The sequence below is a fragment of the Amia ocellicauda genome, chromosome 20 (genome assembly GCF_036373705.1).
Source record: "Amia ocellicauda isolate fAmiCal2 chromosome 20, fAmiCal2.hap1, whole genome shotgun sequence".
NCBI classification, from domain to species: domain Eukaryota; kingdom Metazoa; phylum Chordata; class Actinopteri; order Amiiformes; family Amiidae; genus Amia; species Amia ocellicauda.
In genome coordinates this window covers 21,101,844-21,119,037 of record NC_089869.1, presented here as the reverse complement: position 1 = coordinate 21,119,037, position 17,194 = coordinate 21,101,844, and the positions used below count along the sequence as shown (strand labels likewise).

At 52.2% G+C, this 17,194-nt stretch overlaps 1 protein-coding gene across 1 annotated transcript in view; it reads right to left on the bottom strand.

Annotated features, from left to right (window-relative positions):
* Window positions 1–5,091: 5,091 nt before the first annotated feature.
* Window positions 5,092–17,194, bottom strand: part of ccser2a (coiled-coil serine-rich protein 2a) — a 40,830-nt gene continuing 28,727 nt past the window's right edge. The window contains exons 10-11 of the mRNA XM_066692881.1: window positions 16,734–16,850; window positions 5,092–9,360 (exon numbers count right to left, since the gene is read on the bottom strand). Coding sequence (XP_066548978.1) covers window positions 8,644–9,360; window positions 16,734–16,850 — 834 coding nt within the window. The 3' untranslated portion in view covers window positions 5,092–8,643. The remainder of the gene's footprint in view (window positions 9,361–16,733; window positions 16,851–17,194) is intronic.

The following is a 17,194-nucleotide window of genomic DNA, read 5'->3' as shown; positions in this document are numbered from 1 at the left end:
ATGTTTGGATATGTATTATTTTTATGGTCTTAATATCAGTGACAGTTTGCAATCAAGGCAGTACTAGTTCTGTAGGGTTTAGGTTAGCAGTCGTGTGCATCAGGATTAGTGGGTAAAAGTAAGTAGGTTTGCAGCTCTAGTCTAATAGCAGGTGTGTTCGTGTTCAAGATAGTATGTCAGGTATTAGAAGTATATGTGTGTTATTATTAGTATTGATCATACAATAGAAAGATACACAAGAGTAATTAAGCTGTTCTTACATTACACACCCTCTATAATATGCACAGTAAAGCATGGTAAGAATAGGGTATAATTTACACACGAACACACACACAGACCATATGGGCCAAAGACTGCACTCTAATCCCCTACGATCGCCCCCACTACAAACGCCCCCGTGTTATTTGGATTTACTTAATTCATTTCTGCATGAGTAACTGAGCTGCTGGACAGACACCTGGTTTGCAACCTTGACTGGAAACCACAGACACGTAGCAAGTCGCTCAGAGTTTCGAAGCTGTTGTTTTCCATCGCAGTCCATTTATTGATATACCTCTGCCATGCCGCCCCCCAGCACCCCATCCCTCAGCGCACAGCCCAGACCTGCCACCTGAGCGACACAGAGGCCCGGACACGTGCCAGGGAGGGACGAGGAATGACAGGGAGGGACAGCAGGTTCCCATGACGCATGTGGTGTCATCAGCGCCGTAATATTTTTATTTAAAATACAGCTCAAATGCCCGGGGATATAAATCCTCCCTTATAGAGCAATGTTATTTATAACTCCCTCCTTCAAAGGTTGCTGATTTACCGCTGCTCTGCAAACCGTTAAGAAGACTCATCAATCTCCGCGTCCGTCCACGAGTCTGTTTTTTTTTTCTCAAAACTTTCAGGTTATCCCCCCCACGTCGGGCTGCGCGCGTCGCAGCGGCTTGTGATAAAAGTTTGCGAGTTCTGATTTACCGTCTCATTTCGCCAACCAACCGCCTACAAGCACCCTCCTGACATTAACAAAAGGCCGAACCGCAGCGTGATTTAAGGCCTTCGTCTGAATGCGCGAAAGGTGACTCTGCGACTCGCTCCCCCTCTGTGGTGTGAAGCTCATTGGACGGGTTGCTGTAAAGGCTCAGTGCTCAGATTTATAACTGTGTTGGAACCTTTAAATGTCTTTATTTTAAAAGCATTTGACAGGCTTGAGTGCGACTCAGATTAGTTTACGGCAGCACAGGTTATTCAAAGGGACTCAGATAATATTCAGTTGACACCTGGCAGATGAAATTCAATGTGGACAAGTGCAAGGTAATACATGCAGGTAACAGAAATGTCCACTATAATTACACTATGGGAGGAATAGAACTAGAAGAAGTAACGCATGAGAAAGACCTAGGAGTCTATGTGGACTCCTCACTTTCTCCATCCAAACAGTGTGGGAAGCAATAAAAAAGACAAACACAATGCTAGGGTATATTGTCAAAAGTGTAGAATTGAGAACAAGGGCAGTGATGTTCAGACTGTACAATGCACTAGTTAGAGCTCATCTGGATACTGTGGACAGTTCTGGGCTCCACACTTCAAGAAAGATATCGCTGCCCAAGAGGCAGTTCAGAGGAGAGCAACCAGACTTATTCCAGGTCTGAAGGGAATGTCCTACTGAGAGACTGAGGACCTGAACCTTTTCACCCTGGAACAGAGGAGACTACGTGGGGACTTGATCCAAGTCTTCAAAATCATGAAAGGCATCGAGCGCATCAAACCAGAGGAGCTTTTCCAGATCAGCAGGGACACACGCACCCGGGACACAAATGGAAATTGGGCTTCAAGGCATTCAAGACAGAAAACAGGAGACACTTCTTCACACAGAGAGGCGTCACAATCTGAACAAACTCCCCAGCGATGTGGCTGAAGAGACAATGTGGGAACATTCAAAAACAGACTGGATAGGATCCTTGGATCACTTAGTTATTAATGGACACCAAACGAACACAATGGGGCGAATGGGCTCACCTCGATTGGACACTTTCTTATGTACTAACCTGAAACACGGCGATGGCACAAACATGGAAATCCTCTCAACGGCACTACTGCGGACGCCCCCCGTCTCTCTCTGCAGCAGGGAGAGAATATATATGTGTATGCCTGACACACTGCTCCCTGTCGAACAGATCGGTGCTGTCGCTTTAGTAAACACGCCGACGCCGCGTCTCATTTGTGGTGCAGGACAAGTGTCAGGGAAGCCCTGGGAGGAGGCAGATTGAAACTGACATCTTTGTGTGTTGCCGCCCCCCCACCGTCAATGAACTGTCATGGATGGGCCTGGCATGACGGTATGGGCGCCAATTTAGTATTTGACAAGACCTGCATTGCTTCTTAGAAGATAAAATGAAAGCAAGATTGTCCTCGTTACTCTGACAGAGTCGGAGGCTGCCAGGGAAATAAAAGGGGGGAAAGTAATTTTACCTCCAGGCATCCCTAATGAAAGTGGCATCCCGTCAATCATGTGAGACTCGAGCCACTTTGCGCAGGGAGGAATGGCGCAGGTGAGGAACCGGTTCAGTGAAAGACATCGCCGACATCACACTGCACCTCTCGGTTCTCTGTCTCTCTCCAGGAAAAAGAAACGCGGTGAAGGATGACTAAAGAAAAACAGAGCGAAGGTTTTTTTTTCTTTTCATCTCAGACAGTTATTGCCGTCCCCTCCGCGGCCCAAAACAGCCTCCAGCCACCACAGAGTCGGGCTGCCCGTCCGCAGATCTGCTCTCCCTGTATCTCCCCCCGCTGCGGACCCCAGGAAGCCCGGAGCCGCAGTGATGTGTATAATGGTTTAGAAATGAACCAGCCTCTCGACTCAGAGCTGTTTTTCCTTCTGCGATCGATAGAGCCGGGCGAGAGGCTGTCAATCAGGGCCGGCCAAGTGGGGCCCCGGGAAGAGATGGGCTTAAAAATAGCATCTCTCTCCCTCTCTCCCTCTCTTTCTCCCTCATATATATTATGGGAATGGGAAGGAGGGGGTTTAAAGAATGGTGATGTTTTTCTTATACAGAACAGCTATATATATTTGACTGTTGCTTTCTTTATTTGTTCTTTCCTTTTAGTTTAATACAGGCAGTTAAAGAGTCTCTCTCTCTCTCGTGCCTCCAGGTTACAGTCCTCACTGTTAATAAACACTTCCCTGCCCTAACGGGACTCTCCCAATGAGGAGCAGCTGAGCGGCGCACTTAACCACGTGAAGATCAGCCCTCCCCCGAGTCCACAGGCCATCTCCCCAACGTATCGGCAAGCCACCTTCCTCCGCTGGGCCCGACACTGGGGCCCTACTGAGAGCCCAAGTGCGTAAATTAGGCTCCCCACCTGGACCTGCCCCCCCCCGTACGAGCTGCAGGATGACACCGCAGCCCCCGGGTTCCTCAGTCACAGTCAGCTGCACCACAACCGTACGAAACAGACTGGAAGAGGAGACAGGCCGGGTTAATGTTTCGGTTTTCATTGGTCCTGCTCAGAACGGCCGCACAATTGTGTAGTTAGGCTCGGAGATGCACAGGTTTAGTGGACTGTGGTTCCCCCCCCTAGCCCCCGGCCAGGCAGGTGTCTGTCATCATCTAGCATCTAGACATAGCTGTCTGACTTCTTATTAGAAGAGGGGATAGAATGAGAAAGAAAGAAAATAAAGAACAAAATCAAAATGTCTTTTAAAGTAGCTGTAGCTCTGGAAGTGCCCCCCGTGGGCCGCTCACGTCTGGGCTCCCTCTCTCTACAGCACCGGAGGGGAACAGCTGGCTCGTGTGGAAGCGGATCGGGCCCAGAGACGGGTCAGAGCGCACCGCCAGCCTCAGAGCATGCTGGGAGACTCCAGTCTGTAGCTGCCGCGCCCAGAGCACCGCGGTGCCAGGTGGGTTTGGGTCTTCTCCAGAACATTAACAAACTAATTGATTCCATTACTGTGCTTAATTAGTCCACATTTCCCTGTGTGCTGAATGGTGGTTTGGAGAGAGCGGTGAAGCCTGCAGGACTCTGGCTCTACAGGAGCAGCGTTGGACAGTGGACCCAGGCTTACAGCCACAGTTACACATGGAAGACTTTAAAGCACTGGTTCCCAAACTGTGGGGCATGCAAGACCCTCTATGGGGTGCCACGTGTAAAGAGCTGACCTGGTAAAAAGTGAAGACGAGACACGAAATCCCACAACCATTAATTGCAGATGCACTGAAATCGCATTGGATAAACCGATTACTTTGCATCGACGTCTCTACGTGAAACGACTTTTTCCTCACTTACACGCATGAAAAACGAACTACGGTCCCACAAGAGTGGGGATCGGGTCTTGGTTACTGGATTATGCCATATCCAGTCATGGCCAATCAGAATAGAAGATGCGTCGTGTACGTGTGATGTCGTGTTGCGTCTGTGAGCTGCTTCTTGGTAGTTTCAGACCAGAATCTCTGCTGCAATATTTCGGAATCTATTTTGTAATATTTTGCATTAACACCAAAATAAAATCTATTGATTCAGATAGTGAAGACACCACTAGAGTAATAAAGATGCAATATATACACGTATGCATTCATTCATACAAATGATTGCAAGCAAACATACAAACCAGGATTAAAGAAGTCTCCATCAGCAGCATGTGCCACCGCTCCCCTCCAGCCGTCAGCCGCCCAGTGTGGCATGAGCGAGTGCCGGGTCTCTCTACCACGGCCCGCTGCCACACCAACCACAGCGAAGATGCCCTGCCCACGGCACAGCAGTGACACAGCACAGCGGCCCGGCCACACTGCCCACTGCACCAGCACCCGCTACTGCACACTCTCTATCTCTCTCTCTCCACTTCCAGAGACGCACACACTCCCTGCCCCTGTCCACACACGTGCTCAGCGTCTCCCTCACTGCTGGACACATGCACAGCAGAGACCTCCCAGCTGTCCAAACGTGCACAATGACACAGAAACACACAAACACACAGACTGTCTCTCTCACTGGCGTCAGACTCACAGTGAACTTGGCCTCTCGCTAGTCTTCTCCGAAGGACCAAAGAAAGGCACACTAAGGGATGTAGGAGTGAACGAGCAGAAAGAACGAGGCAGACAGGCGGTGGATTGTGCGAGGTCTTTATTATGTCCTTAAGCATGCCGGCCCGGAGACGGCTGAGACAGGGAGGAGAGGACTGTGTCAACGCACAGGAGGACACAGCGCAGTCTGGGGGCCAGCCGTCAGTCAGCTGCAATGGCTGAACATCGCTTTTAAAGTGCACGTCGGACTGATTTTTTTGTGTTTTCTTGTTTTATAACCTCCTTAAATATAACCAAATTTCTCTATAGTACATTTTACAATTTAGTAACAATTATTTTATATATACATATACGGAGTATTATATTCTCTTTTCGTTTGCTCGTTTCATACAGTATTGCACAAATTATACAAACAGGAAGAAACAGGACTGCAGCAATACAGGTTGTCAGTTTGAAATGAATAATTAGAGTGAAAACAAAACAAAACAAACAAAACCAAACAATAACAACAAGATGCATTGCCAATCAACACATTTCTTCTTACTGCGGACACAGTGTCCGCTCGGGGGGGATTGTAGTCGAGAGCCGATAAGCGGGTCTTCAGCCAGCGTTGACGTCCCTGTGCAGGAGGAGCGATACAGGGACAGCGTGGGGAGGAGAGGAAGTGGGGAAGTGTGACATGACGGACACGCGGACGGAGACAGAGACACGCATACGGAGACGGGGCTCTATGTCCGGCACTGCTGCACATACAGTGTGCGCTGCGCCACTCGAGGGCTGGCTGATGTGAGCATTAATAGCACAGCTGTCCAGGTGTGTAGCAGTCGAGCCACAAATCAACACTGCGGTGTGGTGGCGACTGGACCCGAGGGGCGTGCCACGCCGTGCCACACCCCCCCGACCGACAGAAGCCCCTCTCGACCCCTCGGACCCCCTGGCTGTTGCCGACACATACGCATCAATGAGCCGCTACCACACAAAAATAACCGTGTGCGATTTCTCGTGCGCCCGGGGGAAGGATCACTTCACTTCCTCTCGGCTGGGGCCCCGGAAGGGCCAGTGAGTCGGGGGCTGGGATGGGGGAGGGGTGGCTTCTCCGGGTCAGGAGCGGATCACTGGACACTCGAGACGAAGCAGCGAGGTATCGGGTTTTTTTTAAATAATTTTTTATATTAGTTTTCTAAGTTTACGGTTTCCACAGCATCAATGCAGTTTTTACATATTTATTTATTTTTCAACCCATTCAAAAACTACCAACAAAATATACATATATAATGGTCATAATGTTATAACATAAGTGCGCTGCGACACACACACACACAGACGCACAAACATATACACACAAACGCACATACAGCCTCATGTGCGAAAGACAGGCGGATCGATTTTCCGTTTCCTCTCAGTGCAGCAGTGAGGGTCTGTCGGTGACGGAGTGGGGAGAGCAGGACGGCGGCGCCCCACGTCTGCCCCCGCTTCTACAGCAGGGTTGAGGAGAAAATAAATAAATCCCATTTCAGATTACAGCGGCTTTCAGCAACTCTATCCTCACGCTCTTGCCATATTACTGCAGATTTTCCAGCTGAGCGTTTCGCAGTTACGTATGAGCCGCCCGGACCCAGCGCAGTGCACAAGCGTCTCTGCAGCCTCCCAAAAACACAGCGCCCTACCCCGGCCCGGCCTGCCTGGCTGACCACACTTCTGTCACCTGGAAGCGTAACGGAGATGCCGTAGAGGGGAGGACGTGAGGAGGTGTGTGTGAACGTAAGTGAGCACAAGTGAGTGTGTGCCTTTCCTAAGTAGAAAAAACCTGTACACAAACTAGCCTGCCAGCTGTATCAATGAAGGAATGCCTAAACGATCGCACAAGGACACCTCTGAGCCCAGACGCGCCTCCGTGGAGGACAGACACTACAGCGTCTGCGCTTGAAAACCACGGGCACAACATACCCGACGATGTCCCTTCTCCGGCTTCTAATGGCGTCACTGTGTCGCACAGCCCTGACCCTCCACCGAGCAGCGGCCCACTCTCTACACACCTACACCTCCACAGACAACACGTCACACAACACACGTGACCAACTTTGCCGAGACCAACTTAATATATTTTCTATAACTTAAGATCCATTAGCGAACAGTATTTTTAATTCAAGCTTCCCACACCGGCCTAATATGGGCTACACGGGCGAGAGCAAAGATACTTCTCTTCGTTTGTGTTTATTATTATAATATCGGTGTTGTACTCCCCAATGTGACGACTAAATCAATGTGCATTCTGCCCCATTGTGGACACACTGACGAACCTCGCTACACAACTCCTCCAGACCTCACTACATACTTCGCTACACAACTCCATCAGAACACATGCTTAATCCACCCTTCATCCACCGCGCTCGGGGAGGCGGAGCTGCTCGCGGCCCCTGAGCCGTGCAAACCCCCTTCCCTGTCTCCCGTGAAACCTCCTGTCTCTTTATTTTTGTCTGTTATCTTATGTGTTTTTTTATCTGCCGCCCCCTGCCCTCTAACACGCCTGAGTGTAAGCGGCGTAGACACACCGGCGTCGCTGTGAGCCACGAGAGGAGTCTGTGTCCACAGATCGGTGCCCCGTGCAGAAATGCCTCGTGAATTTTAATTGGGCGCCGGCTTCACTTTCTTCGCTTCTGGGAGCGCTGTAGCCACGAACGCGATGTCAATTAGGACCTGGTCTCACCACGGCATTGCTGCGATTCCCCCCGACACACCAGCTTTGTGTGTTTGGCGGTTTTTGTTTTCTCCTCCTGCTCTGAGCTGCGCCGTGGCTAACGTGGTTTACTCACAGTTCAGCACATCCTAAAAGGGTCACGGCACCTGAAACGAGCCCCCGGAGAAGAGGAGAGCGGCTCGTTTGATTTGATTCGATGCAATCCCATTAGGGCCCGTCTGTTTTCGCGCCCACCCTGCCCTTCTGAAGCCTGCGGATGCCCCCCGTGCCGCTTCCTCTCCCAGATGTGCGGGCAGATGCTGCCGTGTGGACCTGGGTGTGGAGAGCCCCCTCCAGCCGATACGAACTGTGGCGTGGGGTCTGTGTCTGGGATGTGAGAGAGAGGGGGGGACATACGGCAAATCTATTCTGACAGGACTTTATAACGACACCCGAAGGCTGAAACAACTCTCCCAGACACTCGCTTTAAAAAAATAATATATTATTTATATATATACGTGTATATTTACATTCAGGCAAAGCTCCATTTGCATAAACGGTGAGAGAAGTTCAGCCTCCGTGTAGTGAGGACCCCCGCAGGAACGCACGAGGGGTGTGACGTGGGTACGACTGAGGGGAGAAACACAGCACTGACACTACCAGGCACTAGAAATAAGGGAATTACATATTTTTACACAGAGACCTCGCCACTGGTTTGAAGCAGCTGACTAAATGTTTTCTTTTATTTATATTATTTTTTTATAACTATTTAACTTCAAGTTTTAATCTGTTCAGTCAGCTGCAGCTCAGGACAAAATAAATAAATAAATAAAAGCTACACGTGTAAGAGGTTTCATCCCATGAGTGCAAATACAGGCCCCCAGAGCCACCCGGGGGCCGCCTAGGGCCTCGTGTCAGTGTCAGCCCTATCAGTGGGCGGGGGGGTGGGGGGTCAGGAGGTCAGTGGATCTTTGGCTTGGGGAGGCGGGAGTGGCTGGGGAGAAGCAGGCCTGATTTCTGGGGTATGCTGCCCTCCTGTTCCCGGTCATTGAGCCCCAGAGGCCTGTGGGGGCCACAGGGGACCGGGACCTGTACCAGGCCCAAAGCCTGGGGCTGGGATTTGAGGCCGGGCTGGATTCCCGGGGGAGGATGGGGCTGCTGCTTAGCCATGGTGGAGGCGGAGGAGGCCGGCATCTGCAGCCTGGGGTTGGGCCGGCCCTCTCCAGTTCTGTCGCCCGGCGCGGGCCCTCGGACCCAGGCGGCACCCTCTGGGGACAGGGTGGGGACGGACACTCTCTTGTGGAAGCGCGGGGGCTGCAGGACGCGGGGGGGCCCGTTGACGCCGAGTCTCTGGGAAGCCGGAGCGGCTCGTTCCGGGGCGCCCCTCCCAGAGAGCATGGCCCCGCACCCCCCCTCCCCGGGCCCCGCCTCAGCGTCAGGGACACGGGGCTGCCGGCCAACCTCAACGGGGGGGCCCTGCGTTGGGGCCGGGGGGGGCATAGCAGCAGGAGCAGCGGCGTCCCGGAGAGGAGCAGAGCCGGGCCGTTCCCAGGGCCGGGCCTCGAGCAGGGCCAGGGAGGCGCGGTCACTGGGGCCCTCGGTGGGGGCTGTTCTTGCTAGTCTTCCCGGGCCGAGGAACTCGCTGCGACAGGGGCTGGAAGGCTGTAGTATTTGAGGCTGTGGAAGAGGAAGAAACAACATCAGCGTTTCAGTGGCGCTAAATCAGTCCCTCTTTCATTTCTACTCCTTCTGGTTGTGAGCGCGGCACGGGCGACACTAGGGCCGTACTGGTGGTCGGCCGCAGGCGAGAGCCCGGCACACCGCGATTCACAAGATACGGCACAGTAACACGAAAACCACAAAAACCACGAATGAAAACAAACTCACTGCCTCCTCCGTGTACACATCATTAGGAATTAAAAATAAATAACAGTCACACGAACAGCCTGCAGCGTCCTAACTCAAGTGGACTAATTTCATCCAAAGAAAAAATATATAATGACACTGCCTCCCTCTCCCGAGTCTGCGAGACTGTGGCCCCTCCCCTCCTTCTACACAATCCCGGACCCACCATGGCCAGACACTCATTCCGGGTGGCCGAAAGGGGCAGGGCGACAGCAAGCATGGCACCAATCCCGGAGCACACGCTGCCAGGATCACCTCCAATTACCACAAAGGTCAATTCGACACCAGGCCATGCGGGGCATTCGAGACCCTCATTGAAATCTGCAGGCGGCTCGTTAAGAGCACAGAGAGGCCGTTGCTGACCCCCCACACCCCCCATGGTCAAGCTCAAAGCAAATCATTCTTTCAGATCATAAGTATATCTCCCTACACCTGCAACAGCCGAGCCCGGGCCCTCGTTAGCAGGGGCCCTTGGACCTGCTGTGTGTAATGTGGCACCCCCCCTCACTGCCTGGGGCCACAGGGGGCGCAGTATCTCGTTTTTAGGTTTGTTTGTTTTGCTGGTTGTGTTTTTACACCTTAGTATTTGCATTGCATGAGGCGGTGGGAAATATTTAAATGTATATGCATCGAAAATACACTCTCCGATATTGCACAGCTCACAGGAACCCTTGATTCTCCCCGCGTCTCATTCCCTTCTAGTGATCGATCATCTCATCGCCACCAAGGGCCTCCACTGCATCGCGTGTTCCTGCTCCTTGGGCGCCACAAGGCTGTGAAACTAGGGGCCGTCCGTCTCCGTGTCTCGTCAGCTCCCTATCTCCGCGTCTCCCTGTCTAGCTGTGCCTGACAAAGACTTCCTCTGTGCGGCTGGTGCTCTGGGACCTTCAGGAAACTTTCTGAAGTCGGTCTTGATGGAGGGCTTAAAGAGAGGAACGCCGGCCTTTGGTGGGGCTTCATACATAATTTATAACGCCTCATAAGGATTAGGAATACGAGCTGATAAAGGTGACTCCGCTCCTCGGAGGCAGCTAAAGACCAAACGTATAAAAACCAGCAGGTGTTTCAAGGAGGGAGTCACCTTGCCGCGCAAGAGCACCATCACGGCTCAGAGAGAGAGAGAGAGAGGGGCCGGCGGCCGGTGTGGCTCGGCGCTGGCAGGCTACACGTCACTGTGCCGAGCAACCCGGAGTTCACGCGGTTACTGTGCCGATAGCATGAGCAATAAATAAATAACAATCAAACAAAAGGCATTTCAAAACGATGGTACGCATCCACAAGCAATGTAGACAAAGCACACAGCACTAAACCACAGAAAACCAAAGCTCAGATACAACACTCTGAAGTCACACCTGCACGGGAGGAAGGAGGCGGTGATGTGAGGGAAGGAGGGAAGGGGGGAGGAGGACGGGGAAGAAAACACTTTTCCAAGCGCGTAGAGAGGCCGTATCTGATCCCAGAGGAGACGCACGTTATCATCATCATAGCGCGGCCGGCTGCACATCGGCTCTAACTACTCGTACTCGCATCGTGCGATCATAATTTGTACCCTCCCCGGTCACGGAAAGGGAGAGAATCGCACCGGCCTGGTAACGGACCCACCCAGGGCACCGAGCAACGCTGCCACAAAGCCCGCGGGTCGAGCCGAGCTCTTCTCTGGTCAGTGCCGGCTGCAAATAGGCCGGGCGACTCTGCCGTGAATCCGTGTTTTTGGTTCTGTGCTCCCTCCTGCACACTCTTCCACTTTGCAGATCTTCTCGGCTTGCTCCTCTGCCTCCTGTGTTGTCGCACTTTGTCTCTTTGATCCGGCGTCCTCTCGATCTAGCCGACGAACGCACTCCACCTCACCCCGGCAGTGGCATTCCATACATCAGACATCCTTCTCATCCGTCCAGCTTCGACGGGTCGTCTGTAGCATCTATAGCAGGAGTGCAGGTGGCGCTCTGGTTGTTGGCCTCTGTCTCTCCGACACCCCTAAGCACACGCACACGCAATCACTCCCACTCCCCTCTGCGGACCCTGCTTGTCCTCAGTCGAACCCTCAGTCAAGGATTGATGCTCACTAACCCTCAGAGCATCACACCGGGAAACCCGCAGCAGAGTTTCTCTTCACGGACGCTTATCTCGTTCCAGACAAACCGCCTCGTAAAGGTCAGTCCTCCTACGAACGAACACACATAAATAAATAAGTCAGGGAGGCACATGAATAAACACGGCAAGGTGTTCGGGCCCCGGTGAGCAGTGAGCGGTGAGGAAGCGGCGGTTGATTGATTGATTGATTGGCACTCCAAGGGAACGGATACATCCAGAGCACTTGTTTATTTTCCAGCCCGTGAACAGAGGGAGGAGGGAGGAGAGAGGTGAGAGGAGGACAAGTTGTGGAAGGAGGGGTAATGGAGAACAGGAAAACAAAGTAAAGAATACAAATAAAAAGATACAGGGGCATTTCCGCACACAACACACGCACACACAGACGGACGGACACAGTGCCGGCTGCACAGGTGGTGCGGTGTTGTCGGCCGGCAGCCCCATGTGCGCGGCGGTCCATGCAGACAGCGCCGGGAGGAGAGCATGCGTCACCGTGCAGGACAGGGGTGAAGTGACGGAGGGGGTGTTAAGAGGGAGATCTGAAACAGTACTGTACCACGCTGTATCACAGAAGTAATGCACTAGTTCCTCCACTCCTTTGACAAGGGCATTAGGGGGAGAAGCAGAGGGAGAAAAACAACAAGGACAATGGCATCACACAGAGGCATGACGGAGCTACAGAGTGGGGTAGAGAGAGAGAGAGAGAGAGAGAGAGAGAGAGAAAGAGGGAGAAGGGGCTCCTGGATTACTCCAAGCCCAAACTACCCACCACATGCACTAACATATTCGCACACACACACCTGTGCACATGCAAACTGCCACACGCACACGCAATCCCAAGTCTGGTCGTGTAAGTATGGACAAAGAATGTTAAACATTCTGCACCAGCTCATTATAAAGCTTATGCATTCACACCTCACACGCGCTGACACACGTCCACACACCCCACGCGATCACTGATGAACACGCCCACACATGCGCTGACACACGTACACAGACCCCACGCGCACACTGACAAACACGCCCACGCATGCACTGATACACGTCCACACACCCCACGCACACACTGATGAACACGCCCACACATACGCTGACACACGTACACAGACCCCACGCACGCACTGACACACGTCCACACACCCCACGCACAGTGATGAACACACCCAAACATGCGCTGACACACGTACACAGACCCCACGCACGCACTGACACACGTCCACACACCCCACGCACACAGTGATGAACACACCCAAACATGCGCTGACACACGTACACAGACCCCACGCACGAACTGACAAGCACGCCCACGCACTGACACACGTCCACACACCCCACGCACACACTGATGAACACGCCCACACATGCGCTGATACATGTACACAGACCCCTCGCACACACTGACACACATCCACACACCCCACGCACACACTGATGAACACGCCCACACATGCGCTGATACACGTACACAGAGCCCACGCACGCACTGACAAACAAACCCACGCACGCACAGGCACACGTCCACACAACTTCTCATTTTCATGAAACTGGGCAAGGACAAGAGTTATAATAATAATAACAATAATAAGGAATAGTTTGTCCCTAGTAAAGTATGTGGGGTCTAAGTTTAAAAACACATAACAATGTGGGAGCGGGACTCGGGTTGTGGCTCAGTGCAGGTGGGACTATAGGACAGAAACTCTGCATACTCCACACTCGCCCGGTCTGACCCACCAAGTCGGGCCAGGAGTGAAACGGTCCAGGCTTCCGAACCCTTTGCAGCTGCTGATTGGGGCAGACTGGAGGGTTGAGTCTGGGGATCGGGCCCGGTCAGCAGAGCCTGTGAGTGGACAGGGAGGCTGGCGGACGGAGGAAACCCAACGGCCGCCTCCGAGCCCGGCCAGCTGTGTGCCGTGTGACCCGGACTGCCGACCACATCACCCGGAAGCCAGGCTGGGGAATTTACACACCGAGACAAGAAATAACAGAGAGGGGGTAAAACAAACATCTGTGGAACGAAAGACTCCCCGACCAGGTTAATGACTCTTCACAACTGTGCGAAGACTATCTCGTGTCCAAGTGTGATATTAAAAGCAAATGTCACACATATGCCACTGGACTAATGAGTGAAGAGCATCTTACTGCGATCCCTGTGGAAGCAGTCAGGTTTTGATTAAGCGACACAAAGGGAGGTCAGAATTGGACCTTTGCACAGGAATCAAAGTGGCTTTAATAATTTATTTTAAGATTTCTGGTGGCGCAAACTCTCACCGTTATTATTATCACCATCATTATTATTATTATTATGAGCGATCATACGATTGCGCGGCGCTAGACGAGCACGGAGGCGCTACGGTCTAGTCAGAGTTGGGAGGTTAGGTACGCAGTCTGTTCCCTGGCGCGGTCCCTAAAGATGAGGCCCGGACCGGCCTGTGCAAGCGGCCGGGGCAGCGACAGTCAGAGAGCAGCAAGAGCAGGAAGAGAGGATGGAGAGAGCGAGAGAGAGAGGTGGAGGACAGCGGGACAGTGGGGGGGAGGTGTGCCGTGAGGGCGGGGGTTGGTGAGTGGAGGCGAGGGCTCAGCATGAGAAGGATGGGGGGGGTGTTAGTGGACTCACTCTGTCTCCGGAGTGGGGCGCTGGCCCGGGGTGCCCCCTGGTACGAGGCCTGCCAGGGAGAGAAGAAGGGAACAGGCAGCACACCCTGCGCAGAGAAAACACAAGGAAGAGCGTGACACACACAGCACAGAGCACACAGACCCCACCGACCGCCACACCAGTGCCACCGCAGGGTTAGTGCCCAGCACAGCACCACACCGACACAGTGCCAGAGAGAGAGAGAGAGCGAGAGAGAGAGAGAAAGGACACAAGAGCTCTGCAACAAATGCACACTCACTCACCGACTCCTCTCTCGGGCACAGGGGCACCATGCTGCCCACACGACACCCTCACCATGTCGGTGGGTCACCCTGGTCAATAATGGGAGCCAGTTTATCGCTTCAGACACACAGACAGGAGCGCAGTTTAGCGTAGCACTGGGAGAGGACCAGTCTGGGCTTTGAAGATGATTGCAAAATATAATAAAATAAATACAAGTTGTGAGACCAGCAGCTTCCTGCAGTCCTCGTGCAGTCAAAGTGGAGGACAAGCAGGTATGTGTGTGTGAGTGAGTGCGTGCGTGCGCGTTTGTGGCTCCGCTGCGGCTGATGGATACGCACATACAAACACACGTACTTCCCTGCACCGTAGGTACTGTGGAAAGCTTAGCAAGAAGAGTTAACGACCAGTCGGCCATTTTCTCTGCTCAACAACGCTGGGCCGCAGACGGCTGGATGAATACATGAATGGTTTGAAAAGCATGGAGTGCTTTGTCTAATCCTGTATTTATGTGTGTTCTCGCTCTCGCTCTCTCTCGCACTCTCTCTCACTCTCTCGGGAGCCCCCTGGTGGGCATGCCAAGATCTGGCAGCAGGAGGTGTCGCAGTTTGCGGTTTTCCTTTTTTTTCTTTTTCATTCTTTTTACATTAAAGGGAATTAAAACTTGCCAGGTACAAATTAACTTAAGATTTAATTAGCGGTTTAATGCATGTTAATGAGATGCAGTATAATCACAGCTGGCACTTTGTTAAAATAGCAGCTTTAAATCAGCTCCTCAAAAAAAGAAAAAGTACATTGTAGCGTGCGGAACATGGTGCACCTGTCCGGCTCCTGTCTGCAACACAAAAACCATCACACACCTGCTCTCGCTAATCACACACACCCTCACTGCACCTGAAGCACACGGCCACCGTGCACACACACATGCAAGCAGAGAAGTAGAGACACGGAGAGACAGGGAGAGAGACAGAGACACCAAGATAACAGCTACAGTGCTGCGAGACACAGATCTCTGAAGGAAGTGTGTGTGTGTGTGTGTGTGTACACTCTGTTCCTCTCCTCCTTCTCCTCTCAGTGACTGTGGCGCGTCACCACTGCCCCCCTGATCTCGCGGCGCCAGCACGCTCAGCCTCATCGGCACTAAATGTCATCACAGTCGGAACCTGTGCCGTTGCCATTCTCCACCCCCCCCACCCCCCGCTGGCCCGTCTCTCCTCTCACACATCAAGTTAACAAGTTTGGGTTTTCTCGGTTGTTTTAAAAGGAACGAGAGCGCCGCCGTGGTCTCAGTTCACCTGTCTTATCTCTCCGAGCGCCGCGGGAGCCGCACAGCTGAGCAGCACGGAATTCAATTAGAATAATGTAGCATCAACAGCGCGCCGTCGGCTGTTGCACATTATTACAGCCGCACAGAAGCTTATCTGCGGCTCTCCAACAAGCGCCGGCGCCACCCCCCCACCCCAGCACGGCTTCATGTATAATTTCACCGCCCTGTTCAGGTGAGCCAGTAAATTAGGTTGTAAATCGCTGCCTCGGAGCCCCTGTAAACTGTGCTTAAGAAAAAAAATGAAATCAAGGGGACATGTATATATTATATATATATATATATATATATATATATATATATATATATATATATAAAAATATATAAATAAGGATGTTTTATGGTGGTGAATAAAATGTGACCATATATAAATACACAGATAATGAATGATAATCGAATGCACCGCTGATGCCAGCGTTTTGCCACAGGCACACTTGTTCATTGCGAAGGGCCCCACAAGCAGCCTGCCCCAGCCTGGGAAAAGAGCTCTCCCTTGACCGGAGCACAGTGCCAAACCAGCCAGCAGGTGCTCCCTCGGCACCCCCGCCAGGCACGTGGCCTGGAACACGGCCTAGCACGCCTCCTGCTGACTGGCACCCATGTAGACAGAGACACCTCGCCCACGGGCCGCACACAGCAGTGAGACGCGCTCTGACACGTGTCTGTGTTCCCGTGACCGCCTGGGCGGACGGCATGAAACTTCTCTCTCCTTTTCTTTTTAATGTCAAGAACAGAAGCGATTATTATTATTATATACATGTAATAATAATGATAATCATATTCAGTTGCTGTTCCCAACCGAAAAACGTGTGCATAGTCATCATCAAACTGCGGCAGAGCGAGGAGCGCGGCGGGACTCACAGCGTTGCCTCTCCAGGGCGTCTGCGTGAACTTGTCGTGGTGGGACCGTCTCTCCGACTTGGTCTCGGCCGCCGGCCTCTGCTGACAGACGCACTGCATGGGCTGGGGGGGGGCGGACTGGGGAGAGAGGGACACACCAGATCGATACAACACCCAACACACCGCACCGGGGAATACAACTCGGAAGAATCATCGAGTAAAAATGGACCATAAGAGTAGTTTAAGCACGACCACCCTATGAACTGTTTAAATACAACAATATCAACATGTTTACACCACTTTATTTATATATATTATTGAAAGCGTGACAGAGACGGAGAGGGAGAAGGAAAGGAAACATGGTTAGAGAGAGAGAGAGAGAGAAAAAAAAAGTTGTTCTCTTAAGACCAATTAAAGAGATTAAAAAAAAAAAAAAAAAAAACGCGCTCTCTCCTCCCGAGGAGAAGCTCCTGTCTGGAGGA